A 14063-nucleotide genomic window follows, 5' to 3' on the forward strand; every position below is an offset into this window, starting at 1 on the left:
GTTATTATTCTGGATGTAGAAAATCATAATGGAATGCCAAGAGAGTTTTTCTTCTTTTTTTTTATTTCAGCCTCAAAATGGCCTTTCCAGCCCAGGGTCCATCATGGTCTCTGAGAAGTTAGGGAAAATGGATGTGGCTGACGCTTTAGATCTTAGTGAAAACCTGGTATGTATACCCAGCATCAGTCCCCTCCTGTCCAAACCTGTGTGCCCTGCAGATAGTTTAAACATCAACTCCACATACATGTTTAGTTGTTACAGTAGCTCCACGAGACCCATCTCCTATCCCAGCATGGGCTGGAAATTGCAGAGCCCAATTCCTTGCAAGACTGGGTAGTAAGAATGAATGTTTATGTCTGTTGTCATTCCCCCTCCCCACTTCCCCCCAATTCTCAAAAAGGCATAGTGTAAATGGATGCGGGGGAAAATGAAAGTCGAACTAAAAACCCCAAATGCACTCATTTGCAAAGCATGTGTTTCTTCTCTGCAACTGCAGAAAATGAATGAAACACAATTAGACGTTTGCCTCCTCAAAGTGGCCACCAGCGGTCTTGGGCCAGGCCTCTTACCTGAGAAATGCTTTCTCGTAGTACATGGACATGAGCAAAACCCTCGGGACTTTGATGAACGTCAAAGATATGTCAGGTCACGTGTCCATGAAACACCTCTCCCCAAAAGAGAGGGAGAGAGTCTACCAGCTTCGACAAAGAGACCTGTACCTGGTGTTTGATAAGATCACCCTACTCAAGAACCAGCTGCAGAGAAAAGAAGAGCTTTTGAGACGATACGAGGAGTACATTGAACAGCTCAAGTATGGCCCGTGTTCCCGGCAAAAGGCCCAGGCCTCCATTCTCCAGGCTAAACCTCGGTGCAGCTGCAGACCCATAGGGACCAGGACAAGAGGACAGAGGCCTGGGTGTGGAGGGGGGAGGCGGGATGGTGACTCAGGGCCTGATGGACCCAAGTCTCTGGGCAAGAAAGCAGCAGTTAAAGTACCCTACTGTTAAGGAATAAGGTGTACCTTTTATAAATGTGTCTGATGTTTCACCATGTGTGTGCTTTTCGTAATTCCATCCTATTTTCAGTGGTATCCGTTCCCCCACCCTCTCTGGGAAATTGGGAGGGGCTGGTAGCATAACCGTTGCCCCCTTCATGCTGCACGTCCACAGCCAATGGGCTATTTATTCTGCCCTCTAGTCCCCACATCTTCAGCCTTCCCCCCACTTGTAAGGAAACCGCGAAACCAGGCATATATGGAAGTGTTCTGAGGATCTCCCAGGTCGGTAGCATTGGTGGTGAGTGAGAAAGATGAGGAGAAAAGAGGCTTTGTCTCTCCTGTGTGCTCAGGCAGAGCAAAGTGTCGGTTCAGATGTACCAGTCACAGGTGGCAAAGCTGAAGGACATCTACAAAGAGGCCAAAGAAAAGGCGCTGCTGAAGGAGGCCCTGGCGCACATGGAAGAGTGGCTGCACCAGGAGAAGAGGGTCACCAGGGCGATCAGGCAGCAGAAGGTGAGAGGTCCCTGCTCGGAGCAGAGCCTCTGAGGCTGCCCCTCAGCTCCCTTTAGAAACAGCCAACTGAGGTCCCAGTGGGATCCAGGCAGCACAGAATGCATTCGCTCATTGCAAAGGAAGGTGGCAGAATAGCTTTAGCGTTAGGCAGACTTAGGTTTAGACTCTTGTTCTGCCATTTACTGTGTGACTTCAGGCAGCTTTTTTTTTTAACATCTTTATTGGAGTATAATTGCTTTACAGTGTTGTGTTCATTTCTGCTGTATAACAAAGTGAATCAGCTATATGCATACGTATATCCTCAGATCCCTCCCTCTTGTGTCTCCCTCCCACCCTCCTTATCCCACCCATCTAGGTGGTCACAAGGCACTGAGCTGATCTCCCTGTGCTATGCAGCTCTTTCCCACTAGCTATCTATTTTATGTTTCGTAGTGTATATATGTCCATGCCACTCTCTCACTTCGTCCCAGCTTACCCTTCCCCCGCCCCATGTCCTCAAGTCCATTCTCTACCTCTGTGTCTTTATTCCTGGCTGCCCCTAGGTTCATCAGAACCTTGTTTTTGTTTTTTTTTTAGATTCCATATATATGTGTTAGATTAACCTCTCTGAGACTCATAGTCTAGCTTGCCTCTATTTTTTTAAACTTTCTTTTTCTTTAAGTTAATTTTTATTTTATATTGGAGTATAGTTGATTTGCAGAGTTGTGTTAGTTTCAGGTGTACAGCAAAGTGATTCAGTTATACATATACATATATCTATTCTTTTTCAGATTCTTTTCCCATATAAGTTATTACAGAATATTGAGTAGAGTTCCCTGTGCTATACAGTAGGTCCTTGTTGATTACATATTTTATGTATAATAGTGTGCATATGTTAATCCCAAACTCCTAATTTGTCCCTCCCCAACACATTTCCGCTTTGGTAACCATAAGTTTGTTTTCAAAGTCTGTGAGTCTGTTTCTGTTTTGTAAATAAGCACATTTGTATCATTTTTTTTTAGATTCCACATATAAGTGATATCAAATGATATTTGTCTTTGTCTGACTTACTTCACATAGTATGATAGTCTCTAGGTCCATCCATGTTGCTGCAAATGGCATTACTTCATTCTTTTTTATGGCAGAGTAGTATTCCACTGTATATTTGTACCACATCTTCTTTATCCACTCCTCCATCGACATTTAGGCTGCTTCCATGTCCTGGCTGTTGTGAACAGTGCTTTCTGAGACTCATAGTCTAGCTCGTCTGTATTTTTTTAACTTTTGATAATTCGTGTATTTTATTTTGTTCTTTCTATCCAGATAACTATTTTTTCCACCAGTTTTATTGAGACATAATTGACACACAGCACTGTACTGAGTTTAAGGGTGTCCAGCGTCATGATCTGACTTCCCTGCCTCCTGCAATGATGACCACAATCAGTTGAGTGAACAGCCCGAGTGTTTTTAAAGGCAGCGATTCTGATTTTCATTGTTCTGCCAGGTGCCAGGGATACACCGAGGAATAAGCTCGCTGAGAATAAAGATCTGGGTTTGCTCTTCTGAGTAGCCAGAATAGTACTCCAGTCTTTCTGACATGGGGCTGTGTATTTGTATACGCATGCTTGCGTGTATGTGTGTACATGTGAGTATGTGCTGTGTGTTGGCATGTGTGTGTATTTGTATGTGTGTGTTTGTTGCCTGCATGAGCTCTAAGGAGGCCAAGGTCATAGAAGGGTGTCCTTCTCCTCAACCAGGAGGTGATGGTCAGATAGTTCCTTGCAGAAGCCTGCCCCCCATCCTGCGAACCTTCCAGGCAATAGGTTTCCAGACAGCAGTCTCTCTGGCTTAGAGCCCCAAAAATGAAAAAGTGGCTGTCCTGCTCTGAGGGAGCCTGGATGCAGTGTTTCCTGTGCTCACTGCTGTGAATTAAACATCACAGACCTTAGTCTGCATATGTCATGGGGCTACCTCAGGCAGAGGACAGTTTCCTTTCACACCAAGCAATGCCAGGGAGAGCTGGGCCAGTGACAGAGTTGTGACTTTCCCTTTGATGTGCCCTCTGGAGAGCTCACCCCTCCCCGAAGTGCCCCCACCCGCCCCCAGGGCTTGGCAGACTAGGCCCCAAAGCAGAGACACCAGACCACAGAATGGGACAGCGAAGGGCCCAAAAAAGGCCACTGTCATGTACTGAAAGCCTGAGGATTTACATAATCAGGCTTCACATGCTTTATTCCTGGGCTGCCTCATTCACACACAAGGCAAGGGACATGCCTGCCTGTTTGGCGCTAGACATCCCTCAGCCGAGAAGGGTCTGAAATGGCCAAGTTGAACCTGTGTCAGGGTCCCCAGAAGAGCTACAGCTAGTAGCTTTCAAATTCGTGGAATGCACAACTGGGGGAAAGACTTACCAAGAGGCAGGCACCTGCTCCACACCGCACATGCTTCATCTCTCCCATCAACCCGCAAGGGATGCTGGCAAGTGTCATCCCCTTAGAGAGAGGGGAAAGCTGATTTGACAGAGGGTACCCTTCCCTGGCTACTAAGTGGCAGAAACAGGATTTCCTCCCCACCTGCTGCCCTCCCCCGCCCAGGTTCACTTTTCCACACCCCTTCCTTCTGTGTCTCCCTTACCAGGGTGGCCCCTTTGGATACCTCGCACCATTGCTCCTGGGGGTTTCACTCCAGGACTCAGGTTTGCATTTCAGGCTTGTTGTTAATATGTTGTCAGAAATCCCTGTTTGTCAGGAAGAAAACAATATTACATTTTATGTTTTGCTGGATCCTAAAGGGCACTTGTATACATCTGTCTTGGCATCCGTTCCTTCCAGGGAGTATATCTTCGTTGTCTTTAAGCAGAAATTAACAGAAAGTAGAATTCCTCTTTTCTAAGTTTTACACTTAGTATTTTCACAAGGAGCCTTAGTTTTTTAGCCTCCTGTATAAAACTTTGAAACTCTTCACCCGTTCACAGAGGTTGCACGGTTGAAGCACTGAGATGAAATGACACATCTTAAGCCTCAGATTTGCCCCCCCCCAAAAAAAATGGAGTTTGTAGTTTTAATGTTTGACCATCTCTTCACCAAGCAGACCTTTCAAGAATCAAAAGTCCTATTTCCACACTAATATCTCTGGCTGTGAAAATGAGACTTGGTATAAGATGCTGGGCCTTCACAGCGAACTGGGCCTGTGGCTCTGTCCATGTGGCAGAGGGACGGGAACCGCGGCCCAGGCCGTGCTCACTCGAATCCACTTCCCACATCACTCAAGAAGCCGGCAGTGTCTCTCAGAGTTCAGAGGCCAGATTTGGAGTCAAACAAATAGGGGTCAAGCCCCACCGCTGCCCCGAATGACCCTGAGTAAGTGGCTTGACCTCTGTATCACAGGTTCCTCAACAAAAGCAACCAAAACTGTTAGCAAGGGGCCTACTGCGTGGGGCAGCGGGAGGGTTAAATGGCAAAATGCCTGCAGTGCCTGGCACATCACAAGCCCCGTTTCTAAGGGGGAAGAATAGGCAGCTCATGGATGGGTGGGGATTCCTCTAATTCTTTCAGGGAGCTTCCAGCCAGCCGACGCCTTCCCCGGTCCTCCCAAAGCCACCAGCTCTTATGGGACGTGCTCTTCTCTTTGGTGAATACGACTAGGGCCACGACCAAGAAAGGACCCAGATACCTTTTGTGAATGGGCTAAGGCTGGGATTTTCAAGAGGAAATTTTTAAATGCACAGTTGCCACTTGGGAAGCACGCAAGCCCTTTCTTAGGGCTTGAAGTGTAAGAAAGGCTGAAGGGCACCGGCTGCTTCTGGCAGGAGAAGCCGCTCAGCTCTCCTGCCAATCAAATTTCCAGCCAATCAAGTCCTGGCTAGCGGCGTGACCACTGCTTTGCCTTGTGGTCTCAGCCAGGAAAACCCCCTAACCCTCCCTCTGCTTAATTAGCTCAGATCCCTCTTCTTTTTTTTTTTTTTTTTTTTTTTTTCTTTTTGCGGTATGCGGGCGTCTCACTGTTGTGGCCTCTCCCGTTGCGGAGCACAGGCTCCGGACGCGCAGGCCCAGCGGCCACGGCTCACGGGCCCAGCCGCTCCGCGGCATGTGGGATCCTCCCAGACCGGGGCACGAACCCGTATCCCCTGCATCGGCAGGCGGACTCTCAACCACTGCGCCACCAGGGAGGCCCAGATCCCTCTTCTTTAAGATGAGAATAAAAATGGCACCTAGCTCGTAGCCTTCCCAATGGGAGCTTGTATAGAAAAGCCTTAGCACATAGGACCACAAAGCATTCACCCTCTCCTACCATCGTCATTATCCTCACTATTCTCTTTAACTCACTATCTTCCAAGATTTCCTTGGGCCCAGGTATTCTCAAGATTCTGGCTTCCTCCGTGCCACTTGTGTGTTTTGTTTGTTTGCTACTTTGTTTGTTTTTGCGGTACGCAGGCCTCTCACTGTTGTGGCCTCTCCCGTTGCGGAGCACAGGCTCCGGACGTGCAGGCTCAGCGGCCATGGCTCACGGGCCCAGCTGCTCAGCGGCATGTGGGATCCTCCTGGACCGGGACACGAACCCGTGTCCCCTGCATCGGCAGGTGGACTCTCAACCACTGCGCCACCAGGGAAGCCCCACAATTGGTAGATGTTGTGTAGGAGGAGCGTGGGATGGGAGGGGCTTGGGGTGGTGCTCTTCCGCCCACAATGATGAAGTAGAACCATGTGGCCAGGCCTATGCAGCATACGGATAGAAGAAGGCTAAAGAAAAAGACCCTCCCCCACCCCCTTCATCACATCCCAGTGAGTTCAGTAAAGTTCAGGAAAAGCAGGTGCACAGGGGCCAGGCTCTGCCCTCAGTGCCCAGCTGCCCACTGATGGAACTTAATCCAGGAAGGAATTTTGCAGCAATGTTCAAACTGGGGTTCCCTGGAGCCTTTGGGTGCCATGGAAGGGTGTGACTCTCAAAGCACACACACCTTTCTCCCGCCAGAGAAGCTCTCCGTTATCTTATAACCCAAGTTCCTCATGGGATTTTGCTTGGATAAACGGTTCTGCAAACAAAAGGGGGGGGGATGGGGTGGGAGAGAAGAAGGCTGTTGGTTTAAAACTAAACCCTGCTCTATAATATCTGGTAATTTGGATAGTGATTGTCTCAACGAAGTTTGTGATAAATACCGAGTGGCTGCAGGCTCGAGGCCTTCTCCACGGAAAATGCGTGGAGGGCAATTGTCAGTTCAATACGGGCCCATCAGCCTTCACGGACAGTCCTCTGAGGGTAGAGTCAGCATCCTTCTGGGAGAAGGGAAGAGTCTCGTAAGCACCTATGCCCTGTCCCAAAAGACAGCCTTATTTCCTCCCTGAGTTGTGTGACTACCCGGTAGGGTTGCCAGATTGAGGGGAAAACAAACAAACCAAAAACACGATGCCCAGTTAAATTTTAATTTCAGATAAACAACAAAAGCTATTCAGTATAAATGTCCTAAATATTACACGGGGCATATTCACACTCACAAATTTGTTGGCTTCATTCTGGAATTCAGATTTAACTGGGCATCCTGTATTTTATCTGGCAACCCCTCCAACATTTACTGAGCACCAACTAGACACCAAGCAGGGAGGTTCTGAAGCGGGTGTCGCAAGATGGCAGCCCACAGATATATTCCATTTGTCTCTTGGGATTTTATTTTTTAAGTTACATTTCAAAATAGGGCAGTTTCCTGGAATACTCTGGATTTCCAGCTTCTCTGGGAAACTTGGAAGATCTGGCGACGCTAGGCCCACAGACCCACAAGCCACCATCACAAGCCTCCATCTTCCAGGCCCCTTAGAAAGGCGCTGGGCTCGTGTGTTTGCTGCTGTCCACCACCACCCCAGCTCACTTCACCCACTTCTTTTACTTTCCTGGCCGCTGTAGGAATCAGGTTGGCGACCCCAGTGGATGCTCAGGGCTCTAGGAGAACGTCTCCTTCCTGACACCACTGCACATTCACCTGCGGAGTGTCAGTCTGCAAGGGAGACCCCAGTTCCCTCTCACTTTTGTGTCTCCAGTGCCTAGGGGATGCTCTTTCTTTCATGAGCTGCCCCCGAGGTGCAGGGTCTTGAGCAGATCAGGGTCAGCAATAGTCATCAAACCCCAGGGGAGTGGCAAGCTCCAGGTTTTCAGTGATGCTGGCTTCCCAACAGGCCCCTGTAGTCCCTGCCAGGGAGGTTAGCCACTGGGGCTTTCAACATTTCCACTGGGTGGAAAGCCACTGGACATCTACAGCCTCTTCCACTGATCTAGGAGGCTCTGCTTCCAGCTAAAGCAGATCTGTCCTCCAACAAGAATGCAGTATGCTTCATAGCCTTCTTGGTTGACCACCTCCTTCTCTGCTGGAATCTGGAACAGAGATTCCCTAAAAGGTGCAGCAGGACAATATAGCGTTACCCCAAAGCCACACCCCCTTCTGCAGACCTCTATCCTCACCTCTTCACCTAGGAAGGCTCAAAATTCCATCCAAATGGGTAGCATCTGAAAGTTGAGAAAAATCCATTTTGCTCTGATGCAAAAGGCAAAGAAGAACATAAGCTAAATGTTGTCAATATTCTTTCTGTGTTAAAGAGACGAATGTTTGGAGAGCTGATGAAGAACTCAAAGATGCAGAACTCACGTTTCCAGGTGAGCCAGAAGAGAGAAGAGAGAAAACCCTAGAACGTCAGCAGGAAGCCCAGTGGACAGTTATCCCACATCTATTATGTACTGAGCATTTGGCATGTGCCGGGCACAGAGCCAAACACTCGACGTGTTTGGCTTCACAACAACCCTATGGGGTGGGTGTTGTTATTATACCCAATTTACAGATGAGGTGTCAGAGGCTCAGAGACTTTCTTTGTCCAGAGCCACACAGCTCAGTAGGAGAGCTGGGAATCAGTGCAGATCTGACACCCAGGTGAGTGCTAGCTTTTCCTCCTTTAGGTTATAAACCTCCAGGTAATAAACCTGATACATTTCCAGTGGCATTTCTCTTAAATTTCAAGGAAGCATCCTCTAAAATTCTCTTCAAAGTTGAGAATTAAGACTATGAAATCTTGAACATGTTGAAACATTGCCATTGACAAATCAGCCCTGGAACTGGAATTAAGCCAGTCCACGTTCCCACTTTGCAGACAGTAGAGGCGAGCTCTCAGGAAGCTAGAAAGCCAAACACATTTTGGTTGAATATGAGAGAGGAGACATTCAAGTTTGATAAAAGACCACAGTCATGCTGAGGCAACCAAATTATCATGGGAAGAAACGAAGATATTCTAGGTGAGGGATATATTTGGAAAATAGAAGCTTCTCAACCAGCATCCTTGTGCTAAGACCAGAAGGTGGTTACTCCCCAGAGCAGGATGTTAAGAGGATAGAGAGCATCCTGAGGGCCCCACTTGATCTGAGACGTTTGCCACCCTGCAAAGTGGAAACGACTGGAAGTTTGTTACTTATTCACTCACATATATGACTGAGCTGGGAGGAGGCAGAAACTGCCCTACATCTAGGTTTTGTCTGAGGACCACCTGCGGATGTGAAATGGCAGAGGAGATATTGGGATGGGCCCCGGATGTTGTGGGAACATTGTGCTTCTCTGAGATGTGAGACACCCTGGAACTTCACGCTGCCTCTGGCTTTAACAGAAGCAGGGCAGATGGTGCTTCGGCTAAGAGCAAAGAGCCAGCTTCCCATTCTCCCTGCCCTCCAGCCTGAGCTTAGAAGTTTGGTGTCTAGGATCTCCTCAGTACAGAAAGGTTTCCTCCAGGTTCCTTGCCAAGTGTAACTTGGGCGACTCCTTCCCCAAGAGTGGGCCTTGGGCTTCCTGGTGGCGCAGTGGTTGAGAGTCCGCCTGCCGATGCAGGGGACACGGGTTCGTGCCCCGGTCTGGGAAGATCCCACATGCCGCGGAGCGGCTGGGCCTGTGAGCGATGGCCGCTGAGCCTGCGCGTCCGGAGCCTGTGCTCCGCAACGGGAGAGGCCACAACACTGAGAGGCCCGCGTACCGCAAAAAAAAAAGGGGGGGTGGAGGGGGCTTTTTTAAGGATATAGGGGTGAGTGCCTCATAAAAACTGGGAGCTGAAAGAGAGCCTGGCCTCGAAATAGAACTGGTAAGCCATCAGATCTCAGGCATCATCTCTTTTACACACACACAAGCATGCGCACATGCACACACAGGCCGTATCTCCTCTCTGTGTCTCTGTGTGGCTCCCCTGATCTCTGCTCTCTCCAGTCATGTGACAGGAAGGAATGACCTCATGGTCCCCCAGTTCAAAGGACCAGCCCAGGAAGCAAGTAGCATCTTAGAACCCATAACCCAAATCCTGGGAGTGACCATCTTAAAAGCCCAGCCCGTGCCAAGTGCCCGATCAGCTATGACCAGGGACAGAGTCACACACATGGCTGCCTGGATCCAGGAGTAGTGCTCAGAAAAGGGTTAGACAGACCTCCTAGAGTATGCTGCATTTTACCCTCCTAAGACATCAGAGACATAAGGCATTCAGTTCAGTAACAGCTTTTCGAGAGAAAGTCCATCCTAATGAAATTGCCTATCATCAGAAACTCCTGGTTCAAAAAAAGATGCAAATGTAAGAAGAAAACATTATATGTGTATCTGGAAGAGTGTACACCAAAATGTGAATAAGATTACCTGTGGGTAGTGTGATAATGGTGGATCATTTTACCTTCGTTTTGCTCACGTCTATGTGTGTATATAAATATTTTTTACAACAAAGATTTTATCTTGAGTAAAAAAAAATGTCATTTGAGAAATATTTGGGGATCTCCCTACAATTATAGAGTCTGGGCATTTGTTGCTCTTGCTTGTTGTAGGTTGGAGCCAGAAAAGGCACCCCAAAGATGGACCAAGGAAGGGAGATGCTGAAGAGAGAAATGTCCAGCAAATCCAGCCAGAGCCTTCTGTTTACTAAACCTGGTGGAAGGAACTAGAAACGTCGTCCCGCTGGGCCTTGCGTGATCCTCCGTGAGTCAGTGTAACTCTTCTGCGTCAAACTACTAAGATGCTTTTTTAGGACATTAAAGGTTGCTACCCTAGTGTGTTGCTTCCTAGACTGGTATTTTGCACAATACTGGATTTTGGAGTGTGTGAGGAGAGGGGTTCTTTTCACAGATATTATGAATGTGAACATACACAGGCATATGAAGAATAAGTTTGAAATTCAGACTCCTAGGCCTGGTAGATGCAATTATGTGTTTGGGTAGTGACAAACCCAAATGTCACACCTCCAAGGAGCTCTGAGAAGCCCGCAGTTGAGAAAACCCAGGGCGTGTACTGGGGCCACAGGACAGAATGGTAACCTCAGGGCTGTTGGGGCCATGGTATAGTGCATTTATATCTGAATTGATTCTAATAAATGTGAACAGCAACCAGTTTTATCGCTTCCATAACAGTGAGTCATGTTTATATGGCGCTCTGCGGTGTTCAAAACACTTCTCGTCTAATCCTCTCTCAAGCCCTGGGAGGTAAATAGCATTATGTTCCCCATTTTACAAATGAGGAAGCTGAGGCCCAGAGAGGTTAAATGGCCCGTCTAAAGTCACACAGCTAGTAAATTCAAGAATTGGGTCTGGAACCCAGGTTTCTAACTCCATCTCACGCTGCCCATTCTGCCGCACCAAGACAGCCCAGTAGGTCAAGTCCCAGGCCATCAGGACAGACCAAGTACCCAGTCATCAAAGAACACACACTGCCCAGGTGGACACACCCCTTTCCCGTGGTGTTTGAAGAGACCCTCATTTTTGCCTTCTCTCCAGCCATCTGTTCTCTCCCTGCCTTTCTTGTACGGCCAGAGACCACCAAATAAAACAGGAGGAAGAGCCAGAAGCCATGAATATCATTTATTTTTTATTTTTAAAAAGCCACAATAAAAGTATTTTGATATTTTAAAACCAAATGCATTCTTTATACTGATTAAAACTAGAAGGAAATGGGAAAAATGATTTGCATGATCTTCCACTAAAGGTACTTCTTACACAGTGAGAAGGGTGAGCATCACCTGACCTTAAAAATAATCTTGAAAATCCCAGCAGTTTTCCATAAAGAACATATTACTTATACTGTACCATATCCCCCAAATCCAAAACAGCAATCTCCAGCACCAGAAAAGATCACTTGGTCAGGCAGTAGTTAAGTAGCTGGCTCATGTATGGAAGCCAAATTGTGTGGGAAAAAAACTACTTTGGTTGAATACAAATATTTGAATTTGCATAAGTTAAATGTAATGCCTATGTGACTCCACTGTATTTGAGGTCTTTCAAAGGACGTGTTAATCTTTATCGTATCAACATTGCAACCCACAATGGCAATGTCCTTTCTTCACTCCTTGAACTAGATGGTTCTTTAGGTGTCTCCTCAGCCACACACCCCTTTCTCTGAGAATGCACATTCCCCAACCAGGTTTACCCTACCTACTGCTGCTCTCTTGGCCACACCTGACTGGCTGATCAGTAGATAGTCTACCCAAGCCAGACCAATCAGGTTTCTCTTCTAACCCAAGCTGGGCCAATCAGCACCTGTGCCCTTGATATTTGGAAGTGGGACACGGAGTTACCACACAGGTCATTAATGGCCCGGAGCCGAAAGTCTTGATGCAGTTCCCAGCTGGGGTGGCCATTTCTCCCACTGTGTTTGGAGAAACAAAGCCAGTCTTAGAAAGACATGGCCAGGATAGATAAGCAACAGGTAGAGACAAGAAACCAAGACCCAGGGAATTCCCTGGCCGTCCACCCTGCGCTTTCACTGCCAAGGGCCCGGACTCAATCCCTGATCAGGGAGCTAGGATCCCATAAGCCACACCGTGTGGCAAAAAAAAAAAAAAGAAGAAGAAGAAACCAAGACGACCCCCAGAGAGACAGTGCAGCAGACACTACAAGCCCCTTAGTCATTGCCCCCCTCTACTGTATAAGCAGCCCGCGAAATGCCCTCATTTCCCAGCCTCCCTTGCAGCTAGACCTGGCTGTGTTGTTCAGTTCTGGCCAGTGACATGCAGGTGAAGGCCCTGGGCAGGGCTTCCCTTCTGGAATTAAAGGCAAGGCTTTGCTAGGAGAAAGTTTTTCTCTTTGTCCCTTTGCCTTGTCTCCTTTTCTTCTCCTGCAGCTCGGACTTGGAGCTGGAGCAGCCATGTTGGGGATCACCAGGTAACAAGCAAGAGACCAAAGCCCACCTCAAAGGACAGTGGAGTGGAAAGACATGAAAAGCCTGGGTGGGAGCCTAGTGGCATCACTGTGCTCTGCACTGTACCTGAACTGCCTACCTCTGTACATCCTGTTGTATAAATAAATAAATCCTATCAGTTTAAGCCACTGTGGTCAGATGTACCTGTTTGTGCTGTGGAGCCAACCACTCAAAATTTAGTGACTTAAAATGGCAACTATTAGTTCTCATGATTCCAGGCGTCAAGCTGGCCACTTGTACTAGTCTGGTTGGTTTGGCTGGGGCTCGTTTAGGGTGGCTTCGTGTACATGCCTGCCTGGTCATTGCCAGGCAAGCTGGGTTAGGACAGTGGTTCTCACCTGGGGGCAATTTTGCCACCCAGGGGGCATTGGGCAATGTCTGGACACACTTTGGTTGTTAAACTGGGGTGGGGGTGATCCTATCATCTCGGGGTAGAGGCCAGGGATGCTGCTAAACATCCTGCAGTGCACAGAACAGCTGCCCACAACCAAGACTTATTTGATCCAATATGTCAATAGTACCGAGAATGAGAAACCCTGGTCTAGAAAGGCCTCAGCTGGGACGTCTGATTCTGCCTGGTGTGGTCCCTCATCACCCAGCAGGCCAGACCAGGCCACGTGTGGTGGGTACAGGTTTCCAAGAGTAGCAGGAGAGAGAAAGCCCCAAAGCACACTTTTCAAGTCTCCACCTGCCATGTGTTTGCCAACATCTCATCAGACAAAGCAAGCCACATGGCTAGAGTTCATTTGGGAGGGGCTCCAAATTTTTACCATCTACCCACATCCAGGTTTCTGTTATTTAAAGCTGAAGGCAGCGCGCGCCCAGAGCGTTAACGGGCGGGGGCGGGGGTGTGGAGTTGGGAGGTCAACTGGGCCTCCTGGTAGCCTCCCTGAGTTCAACCAATCCAGTGAGGAGAAGCCGTGGGCGGGCCGAGCTCCGCTGCCAGAGCGGCGTGAAAAATTTCCCAAGGCAGAGCGAAAACCTTTCCTGAGCCACTGAGCATGCCCAGTGGTGAAAGGTCCAGCCCAACTTTCACCACATCCCAGACTCCAGAGGGACTTTTCTGAAACCCAGAGAATTGACCATGTCCTCAAACAGCTTAAAAACCTTTCAGGGCTCCCCCATGCCTCCTCAGGAAAAAAAGATCACACTTCAGTGGGTTTTTTATGCTTCATCCTCAACCAATTTCTTCAGCCACGTCTCCCACTACTTTTGCAAGAACTCTTTTGCTCCACGGATGTTGAAAACTTGCAGCTACTCATACATACCATGTTCTCTGTGCACACAGGTTCACCTACCTGCGATTCTCTGCCCAGGCCCTCTCTACCAGGGTAATTGCATCTGTGCTTTCTAGGTCTATGAAGACAGTCATGCTTCATCCCTCTGGCATAG

The 14063-nt window shown here is 48.3% G+C and overlaps 1 protein-coding gene and 1 pseudogene across 2 annotated transcripts in view; one reads left to right on the forward strand and one right to left on the reverse strand.

Annotated features, from left to right (window-relative positions):
* Window positions 1–10426, forward strand: part of LOC308611085 (forkhead-associated domain-containing protein 1-like) — a gene marked incomplete at its 3' end in the record, with an annotated part of 88243 nt that extends 77817 nt beyond the window's left edge. The window contains exons 14-17 of the mRNA XM_081260013.1: window positions 71–166; window positions 591–811; window positions 1348–1510; window positions 10310–10426. Coding sequence (XP_081116139.1) covers window positions 71–166; window positions 591–811; window positions 1348–1510; window positions 10310–10426 — 597 coding nt within the window. The remainder of the gene's footprint in view (window positions 1–70; window positions 167–590; window positions 812–1347; window positions 1511–10309) is intronic.
* Window positions 1–14063, reverse strand: part of LOC308611089 (centrosomal protein of 78 kDa-like) — a 727725-nt pseudogene that overhangs the window by 492613 nt on the left and 221049 nt on the right. The gene's annotated exons all lie outside the window — the stretch shown is intronic.

The sequence above is a fragment of the Mesoplodon bidens genome, assembly GCF_964165515.1.
Source record: "Mesoplodon bidens genome assembly, contig: HAP1_SCAFFOLD_157, whole genome shotgun sequence".
In the NCBI taxonomy this organism is placed as follows: Eukaryota; Metazoa; Chordata; class Mammalia; order Artiodactyla; family Ziphiidae; genus Mesoplodon; species Mesoplodon bidens.